This window comes from Urocitellus parryii, chromosome 5 (assembly GCF_045843805.1).
Source record: "Urocitellus parryii isolate mUroPar1 chromosome 5, mUroPar1.hap1, whole genome shotgun sequence".
Lineage (NCBI taxonomy): Eukaryota > Metazoa > Chordata > Mammalia > Rodentia > Sciuridae > Urocitellus > Urocitellus parryii.
The window spans coordinates 100894969-100921838 of NC_135535.1; the positions used below are offsets into that span (position 1 = coordinate 100894969).

A 26870-nucleotide genomic window follows, 5' to 3' on the forward strand; every position below is an offset into this window, starting at 1 on the left:
AAAATCCATATGCAACAAAATGAAATTAAACCCAAATCTCTCAGCATGCACAAAACTCAACTCAAAATGGATCAAGGACCTAGGAATTAAACCAGAAATTAATTAGAAGAAAAAGTAGGCCCTAATCTTCATCATGTGGGATTAGGTTCCAACTTCCTTAATAAGACTCCTATAGCACAAGAATTAAAACCAAGAATCAATAAATGGGATGAAATCAAACTAAAAAGTTTTTTCTCAGCAAAAGAAACAATCTGTGAGGTGAACAGAGAGCCTACATCCTCGGAGCAAATCTTTACCCCTCACACATCAGATAGAGCACTAATCTCTAGGGTATATAAAGAATTCAAAAAGCTAAGCACCAAAAAAAACAAATAATCCAATCAACAAATGGGCCAAGGACCTGAACAGACACTTCTCAGAAGATGATATACAATCAACCAACAAATATATGAAAAAAATGCTTATCATCTCTAGCAATCAGAGTAATGCAAATCAAAACTACTCTAAGATATCATCTCACTCTAGTCAGAATGGCAGCTATTATGAAGACAAACAACAACAAGTGTTGGCAAGGATGTGGGGAAAAAGGTACATTGATACATTGCTGGTGGGACTGCAAATTGGTGCAGCCAGTATGGAAAGCAGTACAGAGATTCCTTGGAAATCTGGGAATGAAACCACTATTTGACTCAGCTATCCCTCTCCTCGGACTATACCCAAAGGACTTAAAAACAGCATACTGAGGGACACAGCCACATCAATGTTTATAGCAGCACAATTCACAATAGCTAAACTATGGAGCCAACCTAGATGCCCTTCAGTGGATGAATGGATAAAAAAAAAGTGTGGCATATATACACAATGGAATATTACTCAGCATTAAAAGAGAATAAAATCATGGCATTTGCAGGTAAATGGATGGTGTTGGAGAAGATAATGATAAGTTAGCCAATCACAAAAAAAACAAATGCCAAATGTTTTCCCTGATATAAGGAGGCTGACTCATAGTGGGGTAGGGTGGGGGAACATGGGACAAATAGATGAATTCTAGATAGGGAAGAGGGAAAAGGAGGGGGCAGGGAATTAGCAAGGATGGTGGAATGTGATAGACATCATTATCCAAAGTACATATATGAAGACTTGAATTGGGTGTCAACCTACTTTATATACAGAGATATGAAAAATCATGGTATATATGTGTAATAAGAATTATAATGCAAAAAAACAAGTACATGTATAAAGATGTGAATTTGCGTGAACATACTTTATACAAAGATATGAAAAATTGTGCTGTATATGTGTAACAAGAATTGTAATACATTCCAGTGTCATGTATTTAAAAAAATAAAATCAATAAAAATAAGTAAATGAGTAACACATTCTACTACAGCTTATCATTAGGATGGCTATGGTGTCACTAGGCAATAAGAATGTGCCATTATAATATTATGGAACAATCATAGTATATTTGGTTCCTCGATGTACAAAATGCCATTATGCAAGACATGACTGTCTTTTTATCCCAGAAAAGTACCCCCCAAAAGTGACTTCTTTTGAAGCATACTCACCAATCCTCTACTCCTTCTTGTCACTGTCCCCCTCAAACCTGTTCCCTCCTTCACAATGATTCAGGACTCTGTCCCAGAATTCAGTCATGTTTTCTACTCCTATATTTATATCAGGAAAAATTATTTAAGCATTAAACTGTAAAACAAAATAATGATAAAAAATATAAACTTATTAGAAAATTTTTGGAAAACTATATGTAGAATCCAAAGTACAGGATTCCAGATGGAAAACCAGAATCTACAATGGGAGGAAAAATAAGAGATTTGACTTGATTGAAATTTAAAATGGGGGGCTGGGGCTGTGGCTCAAGCAGTAGTGTGCTTGCCTGGCATGCGCAGGGCGCTGGGTTCGATCCTCAGCACCACATAAAAGTAAAATAAAGTTGTTGTGTCCACCGAAAACCAAAAAATAAATATTAAAAAAAATTCTCTCTCTCTCTTTAAAAAAAAAAAAATTTTAAATGGGGGGCTAAGGTTGTGGCTCAGTGGTAGAGCACTTGCCTAGCATGTGTGAGGCACTGGGTTTGATTCTCAGCACCACATATAAATTAATAAATAAATTAAGTTCCATCAACAACTGAAAAAAAAATTTTTTAATTTAAAATGGGCCAGGTGCTGTGGTGCACACTTGTAATCCCAGAGGCTTGGGAGGCTGAGGCAGGAAGATCACGGAGTTCAAAGCCAGCCTCTCAGCAACTTAGCAAAGCCCTAAGCAACTCATTCTCACCACAAAATAATGATAAATATGTGAAGTAATACATATGAATTAGCTCAATCAGTCATTCTACAATGCATTTATATTTATTTCAAAACAATATGCTATTGAAGACAAATGTGTTTTAGAATTTATGAATATTCAGAGATGGTTGGGAAGGGTAGCTGTGCAGATTATTAGTAGCTACTCTCTCTTCTAACAAATTTTTGTTAGTATCATACATAATTGAAAACAATAGGCTATTGAATAATTGTAATATTGTCTTGATTTTTTAAATTCATTATATATAGGTTGATTTTGGGAAAAAAATGTTGTTCACAAAATATATGCAGTTTTTTGAAAATTTAAATGCATAAATGGGAAGAAAAATTCCTCTATAATGTTTAAAAAACAATTAATAGAAAGAAAATGTTTACAATATGTGTGACTGAAAACAGGTCATTATCACTAATATACAAAGAGCATCTATAGGTGGATGAGAAAAAGAAAGAAAAACCTGACCAAACATATGGCCAAAGGATATAAATATACAACTCAGAGAAAATATCAATAAATGATTAACCTGAGAATATGCTTAAAGCCAATGGTACTTAAAGAAATACAAATTATAAAAAGATATATCATTCCTCTTCTACCACAGGAATAATAATAATAATAAGCCAAAATATAAAACATAGAGATGATGTGGAGCTAAGAAGGGAGAAGCAGTATCCTTGTACATTGCTAGTGGGAGTAAAATTGCTTCAACCTTTTTGAAAGTAGTCTAGTAGCATCTATTATAATTTTTAACTTACCAGACACTTTGGCCCATGACTGGCACTTTTAGACGTCTATTGTGGAGAAACGGGACGTAGGTACAAAAATGTTCAGTGTGGTCTTTTAGCACAAGTCCTACACTGCCATTCCCAAAGCTTTTCCTATCCAACATGTCCTTCCCTTCAGGATGCCTACTAATTGGGTTTCTTTTCTATTTTTGACTCCTTCAGTTTCTTATGCATTTTTCCTTTCTCTGAAAACTCCCAGAAAAAATCCTAACTCTTCATCATTTCTATCATCTGACTTGTCTGTTACTACAACTAGTCTGATACGAGCTGCTGCCAAAAATCATGCAAAAATGCAGACTGAAATCACTAAAAAATGTGTGACCTCCCGCCTGACCTCAGCTCAGTGCTGCTCAGCAGTGCAATCTCCATGTAGACATTTCTTTTTCCTACGTGATTATTCCAAAATTCTGCTATTAACCCCCAAACCTATCATTCTTAGCACATGACCTTGTCTCATTTCACTGAGAAAATGAAGTTTACCAAGCAAAACCAGTCTACATTTCTTCCCTATCACTTACAAACATATCAGAACCTTCACCCATTCTTCCTCCACCCACGGGAAAAGGGCACTCTTTCCACCCAAGATATTTCTTCCAGTTGTATGCTGGGTCTCATGTTGACTCACTGCCGCAAGGATCTTGGTCTATGAAATATTCTTTCTCTTGCATGCATTTTTAAACTCTCTTTCAACTGAATTATCCATATCAACTTATAAATATATGTTATTGTCTCCTATCCATAATTGAAATATAGTGAGCCTACATATAACTATTTAGATATTATCTCTTCCTTCCTATCATAACCAAACCTCATTTAAAAGAATCTTCTAAGTGAATTGTTTCTACTTCCTTAACACCTACTCATTAGTTGGCTTACTCAAAGTGTCATCTGTCACCATCACACCAATAAAGAGTAATGAACCACGGCATCCATGTTGCCAATTTCATTGAATGCTTTTCTTTCACTATGCTAATTCACAGCTCTTTGACATTTTATACTGATGAGTGATTCTTCCACCTTGAAAATCAGGTTTTCCTGAGCTTTTATCACATCGTATTAATACTCTTTTCTTTATGCTAGAAGTTTTCTCTCCTCCCTTTCATGTATTTTTCCACCTCAATACTATAATGGAAATAATGACTATTATTATCATCAAAGATTTGCTCAGAGATATCATTACTATCAAGGGAATGATTTGCCTTCTAGATGCTCTAATGTAAAGAATCTGAAATTCTTCCTCCTAAGTGAAAACTCATCTCTACTTTTCAAGGTTGGAGCCAGGAGTAAAACATCATCATGATTGTGAGGAACTTGTGGTTCACCTCACCTTTGCCTTGTGAGGGCACAAAGAAATAGACACTTCAAATCATATGCTGGAGAGTTTAATTAATGCACCATTTAAAATTATCTAATAAAATTTAAATTGCATATTCCCATGACCCAGTAATTCTCCCTGATATATATACAAAGTAACTTATGAAAAAGATATTATGTAAAATCTATAGGAAAGACCACAGGACCTAGAACAGCTAAAATAATTTTGAAAAAGAAAACAAAATTGGAGGACGACACTACCTGATCTCAAGACTTATAAAATTACTGTGAGGAAGAAATAAAATAATAGGCATATAAGTAAACAAAACAAAAGAGAAATTAGAAATAGACCCACATGAATATGACCAACTGATTTTCACTAAAGGTACCAAGGGAAGTCAGTGTAGAAGAGGTAATTAAATGGTACTGGAACAATTGGGCAGCTATAAGAAAAAAACTAGTAATTTCAATTGACACCTCATACCAGATCACAAGTTAAATCAAAACTTATCACAAACTCAAATGCAAAACCTAAAACTACAAAATTTTTAGATTAAAACATAGAAGCAATCTTTATGACCATGGATGGACTAGGCAAATATTTTTTAGATAATAAAATAACAAACTGTAATGCAAAATATAATCAGGAGAAGAAAAAAAAGAGTATTTGTTTTCCCCCAGAAACAAACTTTCACACGCAGACAGTTTCTGTGACTAAATGTGAGGGGGCAGGGGATTTCCCACAGACCAATCAAGCAATTAATTCTTCAGTGGATTCTCAAGTAGATACTAGCTGGGGTTCTCTAACTCAATTTGATTCTGACATGGTGATAGCATCAGAGCCCACAGGTTGAGGGCTCAGTCCCACAGACTGCCCCCAATATCACATGTCAGTTGAAAGCAAACACAGGTTATGCCTGAGCTTCTGATCAACCAGGTTCTCACAACCCCTCCTCACATTCAGTTAATTTGCTGGAGTGCTTCACAGAACTCAGGGAAACCCTTGCTTACATTCACTCATTTGTATAAAGGATATTACAAAAGACACAAATGAACTTCCAGATGGGAGAGATGCACAGGGGTAAGGCATATTAGGGAGGGGACGTGGGATTTCCATGCCCTCTTGGGATGTACCACGCTCCAGGAGACCCCACCTGTTCAGCTATCCAGATGCTCCCAGAACTCAGCGGTTTTGAGGGTTTTTTTATTTATTTATTTATTTATTTTTTTATTGTTGGTAGTTCAAAACATGGATGCTTCATTACATAGGCATGACTGACAAAATTATTGGCCACTGTTGATTAAAAAAACCTTCAGCACCTCTCTCCTTCCTGGAGGTGAGGAGGTGGGGTTGAAAGTCCCAACCCTCTAATCATGCCTTGGTCATTTTGGTGAGCATCCCCCAACCTTAAGCTATCTAAGAGCCACTGGGAGTTCATTAGCATAGGAAACACACTCATCACTCAGAAGACTCCAAGGAGCTATGTGAAGAAATAGGGTAGAAGGTCTAATATGTATTTCACAATATATACTGATAACCTGAACTTCAGCAAATTTTTTTTAAAATTCTGTTCTTTGAAACACACTGCTAAGATAATGAAAAGACAAGGCACAGACTGAAGAAAAGGTGTACATTTGCAAAGCACATATCTGATAAGAACTTACAGAGAATATATAAGGAATTTTGAAAGCTTAATAACTAGAAAACAAATGGGCAAAAGAGTTGAATAGATAATTCATCAAAAATATATGGATGGGGGCTGAAGTTGTGGCTCAGTGGTAGAGCACTTGCCTCGCACAGATGAGGCACTAAATTTGATCCTCAGCACCATGTAAAAAATAAATAAATAAGCAAAATAAAGTTACTGTGTCCATCCACAACTAAAAATATTTTTTTAAAAAAAGAAATTAAAAAAATACATGGATGGCAAATAAGCACATGAAAAGATGCTCAACATCATTATTTTTTTAAGGAAATGGTAATGAAACCCACAGTGAGATATCACTCCATACTTATACCATGGGTAAAATTAAAAAGACTGTCTAAGCTTCTATGGTGTAAAGGAAATGGAATTCTTACACAATGCTAATTGAACTGTAAAATGGTACAATCACTTTGGAAAAGAGTTTGGTATTTTCTTAAACAATAAAATGCACATGTACGAATATGTAACAACAAACCTCACCTCATGCACAACTACAATGTACAAAAAAAAAAATAAATATGGGGGGAAAAAGGAGGAGGTTAAGACACAGACACCCAGAAGGACCACATGAGGACAGTGGGAGAAGTCTGGCTGACTCCACCCCAGTTAGAGAGGCCGCAGAAGAAATCCATGTGACAAACACCTTGACCTCAGACTTCTAGTCTCCAAAACAGTGAGAAAATAGACTTCTGTTGTTCAAAACACCCAGTCTGGTAATCTTTGTTATGGCAATCCAAGAAAACTAATACAATCTGAGATAGTGGGGCCTGAAGCAAGGTATAGAAAGTCATTATTGTACAGTAAACGTATATAATTTAAAAAGAAATCTAACTTCGTATCTTTTAGAAATATAGTAAAGTAAAAAAAAAAACCTGCTTAATTTTTTTTTAATGACAATTATCTCATTTTCATGTTTGGGATTTTTTTTTCTGTTTCTCCCTTCTTTATAAGGCAAGACAGGACCAAGAAATGTCACAAATACCTTGATCCAAGTAAATTAAAAGTTCGGTAATTGAGTGCATTCTCAGTAAAGCTTTTTTTTTAAGGAAATGGTAATGAAACCCACAGTGAGATATCACTCCATACTTATACTATGGGTAAAATTAAAAAGACTGTCTTGGGCTTTCATTGCATAGGTTTATTTTATAAGAAAGAAAAGAGAAGGAGACTTCCATAAGGATAGTTTCCATTTTTCCCCTGAACTACCAGCTATAGCATACTACCACTGCACTATGCTGCCATCTTTTTCTTTCTTTTGTGGAGCTTGGAATCAAACCCAAAACATCATGCATGCTAGGAAAGTACTGTCACTGAGCTATATTATTCCCCGCCCACCATCACTGGCCCCTACAGCTTCTGCTATCCTTCTGAAGATATTTAACAATGCCATAGTAAGTCTGCCCTCTCCTTCCTTAGTTCCTCTGCAAAAACTGAGTGCCTTCTGTGTACCAGACACTCTGCTATCCACTGGGGGTAGCCACACAGACTTGTCCTAACTGAGCATGCAAGTTCTAATGTACAGTGGGCAAGAGTAAGACAGGAAATTACCAGAGTGCAGATAATTTGTGGAAATGTAAGTGACAGTGTGTGAAAAGCAAAGTTCAGGGAGCATACAACTGTAGCCCAAGAAAGGCTGCCTTGGAGGAACTGGCAGTTTGTTTTTATTGTCCACTGAAAGATGAATGTCTAAATCATGTAGCAGAGGACAAAGAATGTCCAATGAAAATGGAAGATGCAAAGGCCCTGTGGTGAGAAGGAGCAAAATGCACTTGAGAAACTGAAGGAAAGCCAATGTGATATGGATTATTGAAACAGTTGGCTGTCAGGACATTTGCATTTAATGTCAAGATAAGAGCTGCATTAAAAACAAGCTTAATAATATAAAAATATTGTACTCCATAAGTGAATACAATTATGATCAGTCATTTTTAAATAATATCAACTTATAAAGAAAAAATAGAATAAAATGTACACCTATATTTAATCCAGTTATCCCACCTCTTAGGTTATTTGCCAAAGAGAAAACAAGGTCTATGTCCATACAAAGACTTGTACCCAAATGTTCACAATAGCTATAAAACTGTTTTAGTAGACACAACTAAATTTTCATAAATAATTGAACAATTAATATGATATGATAAATCCATACAATAGATTATTAGCAATAAAAATCTAAAATATTGATAAATACAAGGATGAATCATAAAATTTGTAAAAAAATGAGTACATACTGAATGTTTCTCTACATACTATAAAACTTCAGAATATACAATTTCATATATGGTGACATAAATTAGAATGGAAATTTCCTAGGAAAATGGAAGAACTAGGGGACAGAAGGAGAAAGAAAAGAAATACAAAATATCACAAGGAACCCATTGTGAGTAATTGACACATTCACTATCTTGATTGTGTTGATGATTTCACAGAGAGATATATATATTAAAATTAATAAAATTGTATATAAAATAAATTATATATAATAAAATGTTCCACTTAACTGTATGTCAAATGTACCTCAACAGAACTGTTTTGGTTTTTTTTTTTTTTTTTTTTTTTGTGTGTGTGTGTGTGTGTGTGTGTGTTTTTACAGGTGGGAGTGATTATGAAACTGTCACTGTAATCCAGGTGAACCACACAGTGGTTTGGACTAGAGTTAAAAGTGGAGATGGAGAAAAGTGGTAAAATTAAAACGTACTTTCGTGGTATACACAAGAAAATTTGCTGATACAGTGAATTTTTAAAAAGAGAAAGAGTCTGGCGCTGTGGTGCACTCCTGTCATTCCCAGCAACTCAGAGGCTGAGGGAGGAGAATCACAAGTTTGAGGCCAGCCTGAACAACTTAGTGAGACCCTGTTTCCAAATTATCTTTTTTTTTTTTAATGGTGGGTTTGTAGCTCAGTGCAACAGGCTTCCTGGGACAGAAAGAAAAAGAAGGAAGAAAGAAAGGAGGGAGGGGAAAGACAGAAAGAAAAAGGAGCGGGAGAGGGAGGGAGGGAGAGAAGAGAAAGAAAGAGAAGGAAGGGAGGGAGGATGGAGAGGGAGGGAGAGGGGAAAGGGAGAGAAAAAGGATAAATGAATGAACAGAGTGGGAAGGAAAGGAAGAAAAGGAAGAATCAATCAGTAAACTCTCTAGTTTATTATCTAAATAACAGAGTAGACTGTAGGACCATTGCTTGAGGTGGAGGAAGAGTTGGGAGTAGGAATATGTAGAGGATATTCATCCCTGCATTTTTGGAAATAGAGAAACAAAGGCAAACTGAATGTCTGTCATTGAGAGAATGGATCCATCAAATGGATATACTACACACCAGATAAAAGGATAAATTACAAGCACATAGAGCAACATGGATAGATTTCAAAAACTTAACACTGGTGAAAAAAGAAAACAGTGAGATATATTTAAAATCATTTAATTAAATATGAAACAAATGAAGATGAAAACTGTTTCATAAGGAAACAAGCACGCTTAAGGAATCTAACAGCAAAGTGTGCTCCTTTGCAAGAAAGGTGAATGGGGGCTGGGGATGTGGCTCAAGCGGTAGCGCGCTCGCCTGGCATGCGTGCGGCCCGGGTTCGGGTTCGATCCTCAGCACCACATACCAACAAAGATGTTGTGTCCGCCGAGAACTAAATAAATAAATAAATATTTAAAAAAAAAAAAAAAGAAAGGTGAATGGATGTGGGTATACAGAAAGAAGCGGAAAGATAAACAGACCCTGAGAGACACATATATGGATTAGGAAAGAAGCTGACTTCACAAAATGAGGAGTTTGATTGATTAACTCTAGTGGCTGTACTCAAGGTCCAAAAAACATTTATTAGGGCTGGGGATGTGGCTCAAGCGATAGCGCGCTCGCCATGCGTGCGGCCCGGGTTCGATCCTCAGCACCACATACCAACAAAGATGTTGTGTCCGCCGAGAACTAAAAAATAAATATTAAAAATTCTCTCTCTCTCTCTTAAAAAAAAATTTATTAAAGTAAAATAAAATAACAAAAGATGAAAAGGACAAGAGCTTAGGTTCTTGCTATATTAAAAGGATTATCTAATCTTTCCCTACTGAGCCTTAGATATATGAGTAGCCTCCATAGAGGTTTTTTCCCCTCTCTGGATTTTCTTCATTCCCATTTTGTTACTGCTGTGTTACTGTCTTAATAATGTTTTATTCTAAATATTGCACATCCTAGATATGTTTATTTATGATGTTCATCAAAGGAATCAACTGTGAAATTTAGATCCTGAGAGAAAATATTCAGTTACTAGTTTTTACCAAACTTTATTACACCAGGCAAAGTAAAGGAGCTGAGTCAATAACTAAACTTAGCTCCTAAGTAATAAGTCTAAGGAATAAATAAACAACTGCTAATTCTATTGTAACATCCTTAATGAAGACTAAGCAGTGATGAATACAACCCAATCCTCACACCAGCTAAGAAAAGCTTACAAGAAGTCTGAGCTTACCTTACAAAGGAAAGCACATATATCCTGCCTGCTCAGGTGAGAATCTAAAGGCTTACCAATGCCCCTTCATTCATGCAGCCTGTGGCAACCAAGCAGTGGCCCAAATGAAATCACTATCATTACATCCTTAACAAAGTTGATGTGATTACGATCATATCCATAAATCAGGGACACCCTTGCTCCAGAACCAAAGTTAAGAGGTTATAAGCAGCTTGTTTCTACTACTTCTTTCTGTGAGCATAATATCCAGATTAATTTTACCCTTTGCCTTTTTAGAGTCAGCTACTGACCTAGTTAATGGGTAGTTAAGAGAGGATTAGGATATCCTGTTTTTCTTGCCTTTAATACTTCTAACTGATGGGTTAACAAAAAAACAGCTAGGATATTTTTAAGTTTATTTCTTTTATTCATCCATGTATTTATTTAATATTCACTGAATGTAAGCACTATCTTAGGTGTTTGAGATGCAGTGGTAGAAAAAAAAAAAAAAGTACAAGGGGCTGGAGTTATAGCTCAGTGCTAGAGTGCCTGCCTCACCCGCATGAGGTCCTGGGTTCAATCTTCAGCATCACATAAAAATAAATAAACAAAAATAAAGATATTGTGTCCATCTATAATTAAAAAATATTTTTATAAAAAAGTATGAATGATGAAAGAAACAAAACAAATGACAATCTGGTAAAAACATCACAGAATTTTGGCCTATTTAAGTAATGTCTCTTGTATCTTTAAACAGCACCTTTTCTCCTTATGTAGGTCCAGACTCCACTATGGAGAAATAATGAAGTTTTCTCATTTTTGCTGCATTAGTGCCTAAAAAAATTTGGAAACCCAACCATATAAACTGCTTCTGGGGGGCTGGGAATGTGGCTCAGGCAGTATCGCGCTCCCCTGGCATGCGTGCGGCCCGGGTTCGATCCTTAGCACCACATACCAACAAAGATGTTGTGTCCGCCGAGAACTAGAAAATAAATATTAAAAATTCTCTCTCTCTCTCTCTCTCTCTCTCTCTCTCTCTCTCTCTCTCTCTCTCTCCTCTCTCACTCTCTCTTTAAAAAAAATAAAAAAATAAACTGCTTCTATAAACGTTCATCTATGAAAATGCCTTATTAGATTAACAACTGTCATGAAATTAATACACAAATCACATATCAGCTGCATAGAAAAGAGAGTCACACCTTGGATTATTCAACCACATCTATGAATGCTCAGAAAAACCAGACTCAGTCTTTATGTAAGTGTGAAGAGCTGAGAAACACAAAGCTTCTCACCCACTTTCCACTGGGTATTTTCTCACAGTTGGCAATATTCTTTAGAATATAATTTTATCTGCAAAGGGTCAGCGTTAGGACAAAAAATATATGCTCAAGAGGAAGTTAACACAGTAACCCATCAAAACATAAAACCTCTCTAGGACATGAGCAATAATACATATTTACAGAGATTTCTTCAGATCAGTTCATAATAAATAAAACACAGAAAAGTTTGTCTTCTTTGGTTTTATTTTTAATTGACACATATTAATCATACATATTTGTAGGGTAGAGTGTAATATTTCAATTCATGCATAAAATGTATAATGATCAATTTAGGCTAATAAACATAGCCATCATATCAAACACATAGAAACATTCAAAGTCCTCTCTTCTGGCTGTTTTGAAATCCACAATAAATTATTGTTAACCTAGTCAACCTACTGTTTTATGGAACACTAGAAATTACTCCTCAATCTAATGGTTAACTAAACTTTACCACCCTCCTCCCTTCACAGCCTCTGGTACATTATTCTACTTTCTACAAATATGAGATCAACCTTTTTTAGTTTTCACCCATGAGAACATAAGGTATTTGTCTTTCTGTGTCTGATTTATTTCTCTTAACATAATATCCTCCAGGCTCATCCATGTTACTACAAATGATAGGATTTCATTCTTTTGATGGCTGAATAATTTTCCACTCTGTAGGTATACAACATTTCTTGATCCATTCAGCCTTTGATAGAAGACTAGGTATAGCTTTGACAGAGATGGTAGAGGTGGGGAATATGGGAACCAGCATGAGCAGACAGCGTGAAACTACTAAAAGCAAACTTTTATCTATTTTATAAATTTGCCTAAATATGATCATTAAGTATTATTATTAACATAATACTTAAATTGTCTCAAAGAGAAACCAGCAGTACAGTATCAATCTCTAGAGGCCACATTAGTCTTTCATCTAATACCATTATGTTAGTAGGCTTTGCATTCACTAAATATATTCTCATGGCTGGCCCAGAAGCCCAATGGCCACTCCCCTCTTTTCAAATATACATGACAGATCTGAGATTCAGTACAGTTCTGCCTTGCATCAACGTCTGACCTTCTTACAGATGTACTGCAAAGGAACTTCACAGCTGGAAGCTTGAAGACCATCTTCATTGATGGCACCACACGTCTGTATCCAGCTATTAGAAATAATCCTGTAAGAATTCAGAAAATCCATCACTTGTGGCAACATGCACAGTAAGGGAGTTGAAAAGCATGAAAGGATAAAAATTGAGCAAATTCTTTCTCACTCAACTCCCGAAACAATAGAAGAATAAAAATTTTTCAGGGCTGGGGTTGTGGCTCAGTAGTAGTGTGCCTGTCTAGTACATGTGAGGTCCTGGGTTCAATCCTCAGCACCACATAAAAATAAATATTTTTAAAATTTTTCATTAGCCTCCCTCTAAAATATCACTTTTGGAGGCCGGAGGTTGTGGCTTACCTATCACATGGAAGAACCTGGGTTCGATCCTCAGCACCACATAAAATAAATAAATAAAATAAAGGTATTGTGTCCAACTACAACTAAAAAATAAAAAAATAAAAATCACCCTTTTTTCCCCCTTTCCTGTTGTCCACCCACTCTTCATTTCCTTTTTTGGCACCTATTTTCTTCTCCTTACAGCCTTTCCTCTCCTCTGTACCTGCTATCCTTCATCTATTTTTCAAGCCTTGAGTCATGTCATTTTTTTCTTTCCCTCAGCTTCCTCCTCCTTGTTATTTTGTTTCACTCCTTTTAAGCCCTTTACCTTGACAAGTTTAAAGCTGATCCATCTTCCCACCTCCAGCCAGAATTATTCCTCAGACCAATCCAGTGAAAATTCTCACGGATGAAATCTTTAAGCAAGCTCTAAAGGGGAGATTGAAGATGATGAGGAAAGATGAGAAAGATGCAGCAAATTAAAGAGGTTCTGTTGTCGTGGTGAATAATTATTCCTCAGACCTCTCTCATTACCGCTGTGGAGGACTGAAAGTTTTGGTCCACCTTCCACAAAATCCATTATGTTTAAGCCCCAGCCCTCAATGGCAAGGCTTGGGAAGGTGGAATCTTTAAGAGGTAATTAGGTTTATGTGAAGTAATGAAGGTAGAGTTCCATTGGCTTATGTGCCCTTAAAATAAGAGACCTAAGCTCTCTTTGCACCAAATGAAGACACAACAAAAAGGGAGCCCTCTGTAAACTGGAAGTGGCACCCATTGGGAACTAAATTTACAAGTACCTTGATCTTGGACTTCCCAGCCTCCAGAATTGTGAGAGATAAATAAATGCCTGTTGTTCAAGCCACTCATGCTATGGGATTTTATTTTACCAGCCCAACCTGACTACAACAAGCATCCACCTAAATAACTCATCCCTCTTTTAATTTCTAATTCTAGAGATCTATTGATTGCAAGGAGGAGCAGCTTCCTACAATTGACCTTTATGTCTATATTATATTCTGGTGTGAGAGATAAGATAATGCTACATCTCTACCTTTCATTGCAACTTCCTCCTTGATTAGATGGAACACCTGATAGGTACTGAAAAGAAAGAAACCAAACATTGTTGCAGAGGCAGTCCTCTTTCTCATCACTGAATGCATAACTTATGATTGATCCTATAGCAATACACTTGTGTTTTCTCACCAAGCTCATTTTCCAAATCCTCATCAATCTTATATATGACAAGAAAAAAACATTCTCAAGAGAAGAAGACTAAGGCAAATTTAAATTGGTTACACCACTTATATGTGTCATGCTCCCCAAAGGAACAGATAAAAGATGCTTTACTCTGTATGGTTTTACAGTTTTTAAAGTTTATATCCTATGGGAATTACCTCTATACATAAAGGATAAATTCAAGAAGATTAATTTTGGTGATTAATTTTGGTGTAAGAATTGCTGTTAACATAATGAATGATTACACTTTAAATATTTTCCAACGACAGCTTAATCACTCGAATATGAATTGAATTAGTTGATAATTTCTTTAGAAGGAAACAGTGCTTTTTATTCAGAAACCAAGAAAGCAGTAAAATTCCAACTCGATGTAGTGATTATGATACCAGCAGACATCCCATTTTTATGTCATTTTTATTCTACTCCTGGAAAATGATTGCTGAACAATAAGGATTCATAGGCTATACTGAGCCATTTCCCTTTAACTAATTGGATTTTTTAACAGAAAATAATAGGAATATTATAAAGTCAGGAAAGGCATGAAACCTCTTTGCACTCCCAGAAAAGATGCTATAGGAAGTACAAGAAGCTTTTGTGGTTATTTCCCATGTCTAAATAATTTCTATTTTCTCTTCTTTAGGTTTTGGTCCTAAAAATCTAAAATTTTCACTATGTATACAGTCTTGCATAGTCTGGCCCTTACCAACTATTTACTCACTTACTAAGTTCCAGCCCCATGCACTTTCTTTCTGCTCCTTTAACATGCCAAATGCATTCTTCCTCTAGGGTCTTTGCATAGCTTTTCCCTCTGTCTGCAATACCTTCCCCTAGGTTCTCATATGGCTGTCATTCAGGTCTCAGTCTCAACTCAAATGAGACCTTCCCAGACAGAGGGGGAATGGCAACAAATAAAACACGGAAATGGATAAAGCTTTTCTCAGATTTTTCAATTAGCATCTGAAAAGCTAGGATTAATTGATGCCCACTTACAAACTCCATTCCTGCACTATGTCATTTTCAGTACCCATATAATTCTGAGCCATTTGAGCACTTCTTTTTACTACTTCCTACTGCTGAGGCTATATATTGAAAATTTTTACTGTATCACTTTCACTTGAAAATCTTCCTATTTGGAAGAGCCTTCAACCCAGAGTGCAATTACTTTTCTATGTACTCAGCAAATTTGTGTGTGGGTGCGTGTATGTGTGTATGCGTGTATGCATGTGTGTGGCAAAAAAAAAAAAAGCATGAAGGTATAAAGGTGTTAACTTAGAAATATTATCCCCCAGAGAGTGTATGAACTAGAGCACTTAAGAGCTGCATCACTTTAGTAATATTCATTATTATTGTAGGAAAAAACTTGCAAGAACTAGAAGTAACAAGCGAGGTAAAGACAGGACTCAAGCAAATTAAATCAGATTCATTTTTTCTTTTCTTTCATTTTTTTGTAGGTTGATATTTTTACCTTATACACACAGACACACATTTTTTGTAGGTAATATTTTAAATTGAAATTAAAATACTATTAAGGCACAAAACAAATTCCTTAAACTGACAAAATTAACATGGTTTATATAAAGCATCTGTATTATTCAACTATCAAGAATAACTGATAACATACCAATGCTATTAAATTAGTCATTTTTTATTAACCAACTTAACTTTAGGGATTATAATATAAAATAATATAAATGACCCTAATAAAAATAATTTATATAAATATGCTCATAGATCATAATAATTGGGCATAGACAGAATTTTGTCTAATGTGAAAATATTTAAGCAAAGCAGAGTAATGCAGAATTATTAAAAATAATTTTTTAATAAATATTTCATAATTTTTAAAAATTGCCTCAAATAATTTAGTGTTAGAAAAAAACAGGAATGAGATAATGTCATTATGACTACTTAGAACAAATTTTTAAAAAGAAGAAATAATGTTATGTGATAAAAGCAGAACATAAAATGCAGGATGTTCCAAAACAGTAGAAACTCATGTGTTTTTAAACAGTCTCATATTTTCTAATATCATTACTAAATTTTTCTTCAGACACTTTTTTTGTAAACAATTTGAGGTAATGAATATAATTGACTTGAAGAAAAGTACAATACAGAGTACTCATAAAATTTAAAATTGATTGGATCTATTGCTTTAACTTTAGAGGTATTTCACAGGTGTCTGGAGGCTGAAGAAGAACACATTGAACATATTACTTAAAAGTGTAAAAAGAGTTTTCTTAACAGGCATTTAGCCTCCAGCATATAGCACGTCATTCTCTAGCGGTATTCACCAATGGAATGCCAGTTTGAAAAACTTCTGTCTTAACCAGCCCAGATACACATCTTTTAAAAAAAAAAATATATGTTATTTTGGTAACTGTTCAGACCCAAGCATAATACTAGGAACATCACACATATCCTAAAATAGTATATAAACCTTGCCTTAAGATCAAAAGAATAACAATGCTAGGACAAGAGACTCTGAAAATTGGATATGTAAATTTGGTTCTGCAGAATATGACAAAAGTGGAGAAAAAGAAGCCAGAGAATCAAGCAAGAATCCTCAGGAATGTCAAAAGTAAAACTTATCTATGGTTATTAAATCTAACGGAGATATTTACCCTTTCCAATACTGACTTGAACCAAAGGGTCTTAAGAGAAAATAGTCTCATCTTGAAAATGCAGCCAATTTAACTCTGTTCACTTTACCCAACAGTGGACACAGATGCAAGGAATGTAAGGAAAGAAAGGAAGGACAAAATCCCTGTAGGTCCCTTTCTTCCTCTGAATACCTCAGAGAAATAGAAGTATCTCCAACTCCCAGATATTCTGTACCCTATTCTTTTCCCTCCTCATCTCTCATTGTCACACTGTATAATTTAAGTAGCTGTCATATCACAATTTTCTGTGGCAATGTGTTTCATTATGACTCAGTACTCCTGTTTATTGGTATTTGTAATGTTGGGCAAATGTTTCAAGCTCGTTGCTCACTTCTGCTATTGACTGCAGTCAGCTCAGGTCCTCAGATGCAGCTACATTAGAATGAGAGTAGGAGTGCTGCCATGAGGTCCAGAAAACCAGGCTATTATTATCAGAAACCATAAAACAAAGATTTCACATCTAATTAATAGAGCCCAATGCATTCTGCCTTAGCTCAGGGAAGACATAAAGGAAACATCGATCACAGAGGTGGAATGATTTGAAGTTTAAATTCTATCAAGAATTTCAAATCATGGAGTATTCCTTTCATAGAAATTTTTATCTATTTGAAAATAAGAATCAAAATTCTTTAATCTTTTCTTAAAATAGGAAGTTATAAAAATTAGGGGCTACATGTTCTACTTAAGTGCTATAGAGAAATTGCCTCTCTGGATTTCTCCAAGGGATGTTAATACAGTTTAATTCATAATAAAGTGTTCTCTGTGACATGATTCTACTCAAAAAAAGAAAACATGACTATCAAAACATATAAAAGTCAGCATGAAAAATCAAGAAATCACACTAGGATTTCTAAATCCTAAAAATCAAGCTAGGATTTCTTATTTTCTTCATATTAGGATTGAAGTTGATTGATATTTGTGCCTGGAACATGAATTCCTTGTATTGCCTTGAGATGCCATAGGACTAACAGATGTTAGGTGGATATGAAGGATTTGAGAGGACTATAGGAAATGGAATCCCAACTGCTGAGTTCTGCAAGATGTTCATGATCATACATGCACACACACATGTGTGCACACACTGACACACACACACACACAGAGTTTCCTTTCTTCCATCCAACTTTTTGGACATTGTTTCCCAGTCTGAAACCTCCTGAATTTCAATGAACGAAAAAAATATTTAAAAAGAAGACATTTAAGCCCCTGCCATGATCTTTTTACCCCTAGGATCTTTCTTCTTCTACTCCTTCCCAAATTCACTGGCTTTTGTATAGGAACTTGGTACCTTCTTGTTTTTAGTTCTTATGTTTCTTTCTTTTTTTTTTTTTTTCTTTTTTGGAACTTGGTACCTTCTTGTTTTTAGTTCTTATGTTTCTTTTTTTTCTTTCTTTTTTTTTTTTTTTGGTACCACAGATTGAACTCAGGGGTGCTAACCACTCAGCCCCAGCCCCAGCCCTTTTTATTTTTATTTTGAGACGGGATCTTGCTAAATTGCTTAGGGCCTCACTAAGTTTCTGAGGCTGGCTTTGAACTCTACCATCCTCCTGCCTCAGCCTCCAGAGCCACTGGGATTACAGGCAAGCACTACCATGCACAAATCTTTTTCTCCCTTTTTTTTTCCTTTTCCTTTTTTCTTTCTTTTTTTTTTCTTCTTTCTTTCTCTCTCTCTTTCTTTTTTTTTTTTTTTTTTGTGTGTGTGTATGTGTTTTCCTTTTTCTTTTTGATACAGGGTCTCACTATGTTGCCCAGTTGTACTCAAATTCCAAGGCTCAAATGATCTGCCCACCTCAAACACGAGATCACTGAACCTACAGGCCCAGATGCTTGTTTTAATTAGACCTGGACTTCAGTTCTATTTCCTTTCTGTAATACTCCCAATTCTGTCACCTCCAACACTCACACACATACACATACATGCCTACACAGCACCTGGTTGCTATATCTGGGGGTAATTAGATCAGATAGTGGTTAAGGAGTAGGGAAGGAGACGGGAAAAGGCAAGAGTGGAGCTGGAGAAAACAAGAGGAGGAGAGGGAAAGGGAAGAATACAGCCTCCCCCCAAGATCACAGGCTCCTTTTGCTGCTTAAAGAAGATGCTTGGCACATTTGAACAGCGATCATTAAAAAATAAAAACTACATTTTCTAAATGTTTGTATTTACCATTTCCTGGTTTCCGTTATCATCAGGAGATCTGAGTCTTCAGCTAAACAGAAGTGCAGACTAGAATTCCAGTCCATTTTCTTCATTGAAAAATAATAACAATGGTTACCATGTCTCATCCAGAGATCTGGGCAGCTAGGACAGCTGGCACAAGTAAAGCAGTTGGACCCTAGAAAGGAAGAAGATCTGGTTCATATCTTTATGGAACAAATAGATTTGGAAATGAAAAGGACGATAAAAGGAAATATGGCATTCTCAGTGTCTTCCTTGTCCCACCACCTTCAGATTGAGGTTTAGAGAAATGCGTAATAATGTGTGGCCTCAAACACAATGCTTCACACCACTAGCCTTCTCTTCACCAGGCAAGGATGTGCCTGTGAAGAGCAGAAAAGAAAAAGTAGTACACATGCCTGGGACTGTGGAGAGCATATTATTCACACCAGAGACCTCTATGCACATGTGATATATATTTACCAGATAAAATAAATCTGTATTTGCATGATGCATATCTGTTTACTGTTTATGTTTGACACATACATTGTATAACTTCATAATGTACATTCTTAAATCAGGCAGAATCATTCAGGATATCCAATGTCAACATGATACCCCATATGGTGTATTAAAAAAAGGAAAGAAACTAGAAAGAACAAACAACTAGAATGAAAGGTTGATTATTAAAGATTGTCAGCTGGGCACGGTGGTGCACACCTATAATCCCAGTGGCTCAGGAGGCTGAGTAAGGAGGATCGAAAGTTTAAAGCCAGCCTCAGTAAAAGTGAGGTGCTAAGCAACTCAGTGAAACCCCGTCTCAAAATAAAATACAAAACAGGGCTGGGAATGTGGCTCAGTGGTTGAGTGCCCCTGAGTTCAATCCCCGATACCAAAAAAAAAAAAAAAATGACTGTCACCAATAGAAACTTAACAAAATACTTACACTTCTGCACAACTGATTTACTGTAGGTATTCAAACTTTTTTTCTGCTAGGTGCAACAGTGCACACCTGCAATCCCACCTACTCAGTAGACAGAGGCAGGAAAATCACAAGTTCAAAACCAACCTGGCAATTTAGCAAAACCCTATCTCAGAATAAAAATAAAAAGAGCTGGGATGTTGCTCAGTGGTAGAGCACTTACCTAGCTTGTACCAGATCCTAGGTTTAATCCCTAGTACTACAAAAAAAGAAAGAAAGAAATTCTAACAGAGAAACATATCTAATGTTACATATCTAATGCTAAAGTGAAAAGCATAGAATTTTCCTGAGTTCTTTTAAATAGACAATCATCATTCCTTTAAAATGATTAGATTATAGTTCTTTTAAAAATAAGAGGGAGGGCTGAGGTTGTGGCCCAGTGGTAGAGCGCTTGCCTAGCATGTGTGAGGCACTGCGTTTGATCCTCAGCACCACATATAAATAAATAAAAAATAAAGGTACATCAACAACTAAAAAATATATTTAAAAAAATAAGAGGGAGAGTGATATTGGCCAAGTCATATTATTATATTGTGTTCATGTAACAACAAGTCCTCATTATGTACAACTAAAATGTACCAATTTAAAAGTGTGAAAAATATGAGAAGTGAATAAGCTTTCAAGATAATCTCAGACAAGATTCCATAATTTATTGATTTTCTACTTCCATGAAACATATTTGAAAAAACTCATCATATAAGCACAATTCTACAATGAGCAAGCATGTGTCATTTTATCACATAAGCATATGTGTAGATATATGATTGCAGAACAGATGACTGTGGATGTAGTTCAGTGGCAGAGTGCTTGCAAGGCTCTAGATTTGATCTCTAGCATAATAATAATAATAATAGCAGAATAACTCACATATCTACTCCAGATTTAAGAGTTTAAGAGTACAGTAAGTAGCCCTTCTCCTATGAAGATTAGGTAACTCTCTATGGAAAGGCCTGACATGGGACCAATAGAGAGTTCAGCACATCAAACTATTAAATTGGCACCTTATAGATCTGTGCTTTTTCTGTACAATCATGACCCACTTTGTATCAAAAATTTCCCATCTGTTTTGTTGAAGTAGGACTTGGTGTGAGGTAGAGTCCTGAGGCTGAACCCTTAGAATCCTAATGAATAAGTTCTATGTAATCAGTCATTAATTATCCCCCATTACATAAACCTAAGTTAGGAACCTAATTGTGAAAAAATAAACTCAGTCCTCTGAATCATAAGATTTAAGGACCTTAAAGAACTAAGTCTTGGAAAACTAGTTTTAGAAAATATGAAAGCAACCAAATGCTTATGTGAGTGGTTAAAGACCATAAATACTATAATTTAAATATGATAAATGTGGTAATAAGTAGGAAACTATTATGACACAATATGGAAAACCAAAAAACAATATACAACATTATAAGTATTCTATGGTCAAAACTATTCCAAGCCTTGTTTTGGGGTGGGGAGGATTGGAGAGATTTTAAAAAGACTTGTTTGCAATATTGTTAAGAGAATAAACACTCATATAAATGCATATAATCAAAAATGAGGAGGCTACACTTAGGAAGTAGTTGTATACAGTTGGCAACTTATTTTATTTGAATTATTTTTCATTTTTCAAATGTTATACCAATTTTATAATGTAAAATGGATAAAATGAAAGATTAATTTTACCTTAAATTAGCACTTACCCTGGCACTGAATCCATTGGTATAGCAGTAAACTCATAAGAATTGCATTCAGAAGCCCCAGAGCTATGGCCACAAGGCAAGCAAGAGAAGGCCTGGAAGAAGCTACAAAAACAGAATCCAACACAAAATTCTCAGAAGAAAGATAAGGGAATTGTATATGGGATCTTGAAGCAACTGGGTCTAGTGGGAACTAAGACACAGGGCATGAAGATTTCTTTTCTGAATAAACCAAACTCAGAAAGTCAAGGGTCATATATTTTCTCTCAAATGTAGAAGCTAGAAAGGAAAAAGGAAAAGAAGGGTGGGGTTGGGGGAATGATATTAACCAAATTATATTGCTTTATTGTGTGCATGTACGAATATAAAACAACAAATCCAACTATTATGAGCAAATATAATGTACCAATTTAAAAAAAAAAAAAAGATTTCTTTCCTGAATCTCTCAGGGACTTGCTTTAAAGTCTAAAGTACCACAAACACCTGTTTCAAGATACTTTTTTACGAAGTTAAAGAAAACTTTTTTTCCTTTGAAATTGTGGCTTACTTGTTCTTATACTTTGGTAGTGAGAATACAAGCTGGTATAACCTCTTTAAAGGTTGAAGGAAAATTTGGCAATATTTACCAAAATTGCAAAGGTATTTACCCTCAGCCCAGCAATTTCTCTTTAAGAAAATTTTTCTATAGATACGTGAACATGTGCAAAATGTCATATTTACAAGGCTATTCATGGCAGTTATCTTTGTGGGATGAAAAAATTTAATACAACCTAAATGCCAATCAATAAAAGACCAAATACAGGGCTGGGGTTGTAGCTCAGTGGTAGAGTGTTCACCTAGCATGCATGAAGCATTGGGTTCTATACTCAGCACCACATAAAAAATAAAATAAAAATATTGTGTCCACTTAAAACTAAAAGATTAATATTTTAAAAGGCCATATATATTTTGATATTCCCCTAAAGTGTGTTTGCAGCTTCTAACAACAGAATATTTGGGGTGTTTTGTTTATTTGTTGCTGATAAGGAGTGATTCTTAAAATGTATAGTTATGGGAAAGAATTCTAAGCCAGGAGCTGTGACACATGCTTTAATCCCAGCTATTCTGGAGGCTGTGTCAGGAGGATCACAAATTTGAGACCAGCCTGGGCAACATATTGAAACCCTTTCTCAAAAACAAACAAACCAAAAAAACAACAATAAAGAATCATTCCCTGAACAGGATGTACTAAGATTTGTGCAAGAATCTGATATGTTGTTTGCCTCTGGAGAAGACAAATGGGGAGGGATAGAGATAGGACAGAGACTTTTTACCTTATTTTCTTTTGTACCTTTTGAATTTTGAACCATGTGAATGTATTAGCTACTCAATATTTAAATAAACAAAATTTAAACAAAAATAAAATAACTTGCATCTCAGAAGTGAATGAAAAAAATGCCTTTTGCTTTGTAAACTCCCATTATTGGAAGCACCGTGAGTTTAGGTTGACAGAATGTTTAAAGATGAAAAGAAAAAAAGAATGCTCAAAGATGAAACATTACTTCATATTAACTATGCTGCATACAACTTATATCTAAGAATGATCTTTCAGTTTGAAAAGTGGAAGTATTTTCCCCAAAACTTTTTATTTCAAAATCGTAGGTGTCTCATAGTCAGATACTGTAGGAATTACATGTAAAGAGTAAAATTATGTAAACTTAAGACATTCAACTTCTAGTTTTGACTCCTTTATTTGATAAACCTTTAATTAGGAAATCAATTTTGCCCATTTGTACCTCATTTTTCTGTTTAAATTTTAGATAAATTATTCTGTATATATGCGTATCTATGAACTGTTCTGAATTGCTTAAAAGAAATTCACAGAGAGAGATGCCTTTAGAAAGAGAGAATTCCACATGACAAATATTTTGACTGATGAATCCAGAAACACTAGATTTCTAGTGACATAAAAAAATAGATTTGTAGGACTGGGGTTGTGGATCAGTGGTAGAGCACTTGCCTAGTATGTGTGAGGCACTGGATTCAATTCTCAGCACCGTATATAAATAAAATAAAGGTTCATCTACAACTAAAAAAATTTTTTTAAAATACATTTGAACCATACAAGAACATTTAATGAAATAAACATTCATTTTAGATGTTATGTTAAATGATAAAATTTTATCAAAACATAATTATATTTTGTTGTACAACACCATCCAATTTGAGAAATAAAATAGATTTCTTAATTTATATTAATTACATATTATATTATACTAGTTCCAACTATTAAGTTCCAATTTATCACCAGTTATATGATAAATTGAACTTATACTTCAAGATGTATATTAATATTTCTAGTCCTTAGAAATTAGCACAGATATAATCCCAAAGAAGGAAAAGAATATACAAATAAAATGTGCTATATAATTATAGCAATAAAAATAAATCTAACTGCCCAAGTATATGGGAGTGATTTAGCATATTTTGGAAATGCTTTTTTTTTTTTAAGAGAGAGAGAGAGAATTTTTTAATAATTATTTTTTTAGTTTTCGGTGGACACAACATCTTTATTTTATTTTTATGTGGTGTTAAGGATTGAACCCAGCATCCTGCGCATGCCAGGCGAGCGCGCTACTGCTTGAGCCACATCCCCAGCCCTTGGCAATGCTTTTGACAGACAACATTAAAAATCATTATCAATAAGACTATGTAGCAATAAGAAAGCTTAAAGAACTACACTAAAGAATATATTCTTCTGGAACTTATCTGCTTAATATATAAAATCAAATATTAATTTTGGCATTTACCCTATTATCTGTCTGTCTGAGATAGTGTTCTGTCAGGATTCTACATAAAGGTTTTTTTTGTTTGTTTGTTTGTTTTTGGCGGGGGGGGAGGGGGGAAAGGAGGGTTGTTTGTTTCTTTGTTTGCACTCAACATCCACAGGGACTGCTTATCTGTAGTGTTCTCACCTTTTCATCCCTCATTACCATTCTGGTACTATACTAGAATGAGGGGAAAAAACACCTACAAAATCTTACCATTACCAATTAGCAAAATTATTGGTCTCTTCCTCATTTCATATAAAAACAACATGTTTAGAAATTAAATAGCTGGTCCAAGTTTACTCCAAACATGATTAAAGAGAGAAACTTTTCCCAATACAGTTCTTGCTTTAGTTCAGAGGCAATTAAAAAAAAAAAATAATGCATTGTCCTAGCTAGGCATTAGATGTGATAATAGAAGTAAATGGTTAGAAAAAAGTTTATCTGAGAACTACTAACATATTCCATACCATATACCAAATTTCCATACTCCAATTCATGACTTCAGACTGAACCCAAAGTTTTTCTTCAGATTATCCTCAATTTTTCTGTACCCTCTACTCCAAAATTATTCTACTTCTTATTAATCTATGGTCTAGAGTCACTACACACAGCTTCCAAGCTAACTTGGTTAACTCACCTTTTTGCTGTGATCTGTAGTCATTCTCGGCTTGTGCTGTGGTAGGCAACTCTAACATGGAATAAATAGCACTGTCAGTCATCTCCACCTAATATCTTTCACATTGAGTTAAGAGAGTTAAATTATAGAAGTATGAGAAGACCTGTCAGTAAGGAAATAGCCTAGTAACTAAACTGGTAGCAGGAAACTTGACAAAACAGAAGTAATTTTTCAGGAAATGATTCAAATTCTGGGGCTTCCTATAGAAATTAACATTCTAAATTGTAAAACAAAAACAAAAACAAAAACATTTTTTTTGCTCCACCACACTCTCTAGATGCTCATTGTATCCATATTAAATTGACTCTCAATCTCACCTAACTCTATAGAGCAAGCAAAAATGGTTCTCATATTCAGCAATTTTTATTATGGACCCTAGAATAAAAATGAGAGTGGTTCCTAGCATTTTTCTAAGATTTTTTCCTCTACTGTTTTCTTCTGAGAAAATAGACATATGCCAAACAGGACTGATTTCACCATTTCTTATACATGTGGGTAGTGATAAATGACAGAGAATTGGACTGTTAGCTGAATGTGCCTATAATCACAGGGGGAAAAAAAACCTATTTCCCAGGTATGTTTTGTGAATATGACATACTCCTATCTTCCCCAAAATATTCTTCCAGGTGTGCTCTAACCTCTATTCTTCAGACTGTCAGAAATTCCATTAATTTTGTTCTCCCTGTTGTCTTATTTTTATAAGAAAAGACAAACATAAAGAAGAGCAAATTAAACAAATACATACAAAAGTGTTAGTAATTTATTTCTAGTAATGAAAGTTTACTAAAAAATTAAAGTAGGCTGGGGATATAGCTCAGTTGGTAGAGGGCTTGCCTCACATGCACAAGGCCCTGGGTTCAATCCCAGCACCACACACACACACACACCAAAAAAAAAAAAAAAAAAAACCAAAGTAAGAAAACAGAAATTGGGGGCTGGCTTGGGTTGTGGCTCAGCAGTAGAGTGCTTGCCATACTCAACATCACATAAAAATAAATAAATAAAAAATAAATGTATTGTGTCCAATTACACCTAAAAAATTTTTTTTAAAGAAAAACAGAAATTGAAACTCTTAAGAATAGATAAGATCACCAAATGAAAGTGCATAAAGTTAGTAGAAAAGAAGAAGAGAAACAAGGATAGCATATTGATAAAAATGAATAGAGTTCTGCTTCTAGTCACAACAGAGTGGTATTGAACTTGCTGTCCAACCAAAAAATTACACATGCAAATATACACACTAGCACAAAGAGGCTGCATTGTGATCCTCAAGAGAAACCCAAATGCAAGTGCTACAGTGCATCATCATAGTTTCCTGCATAGAGGCACTTTCTGGCACAGACAGGAAAACAAA

The 26870-nt window shown here is 35.1% G+C and overlaps 1 protein-coding gene across 1 annotated transcript; it reads right to left on the reverse strand.

Moving 5' to 3' along the window:
• Positions 1-12150: 12150 nt before the first annotated feature.
• On the reverse strand, positions 12151-25559 carry Klrg1 (killer cell lectin like receptor G1). Its single transcript, XM_026379321.2, is given in 6 exon segments — positions 12151-13052; positions 13647-13747; positions 19379-19392; positions 19395-19547; positions 22034-22135; positions 25478-25559. Coding segments are annotated over 6 exon segments (564 nt in total). The 3' UTR covers positions 12151-12940.
• Positions 25560-26870: the final 1311 nt, after the last annotated feature.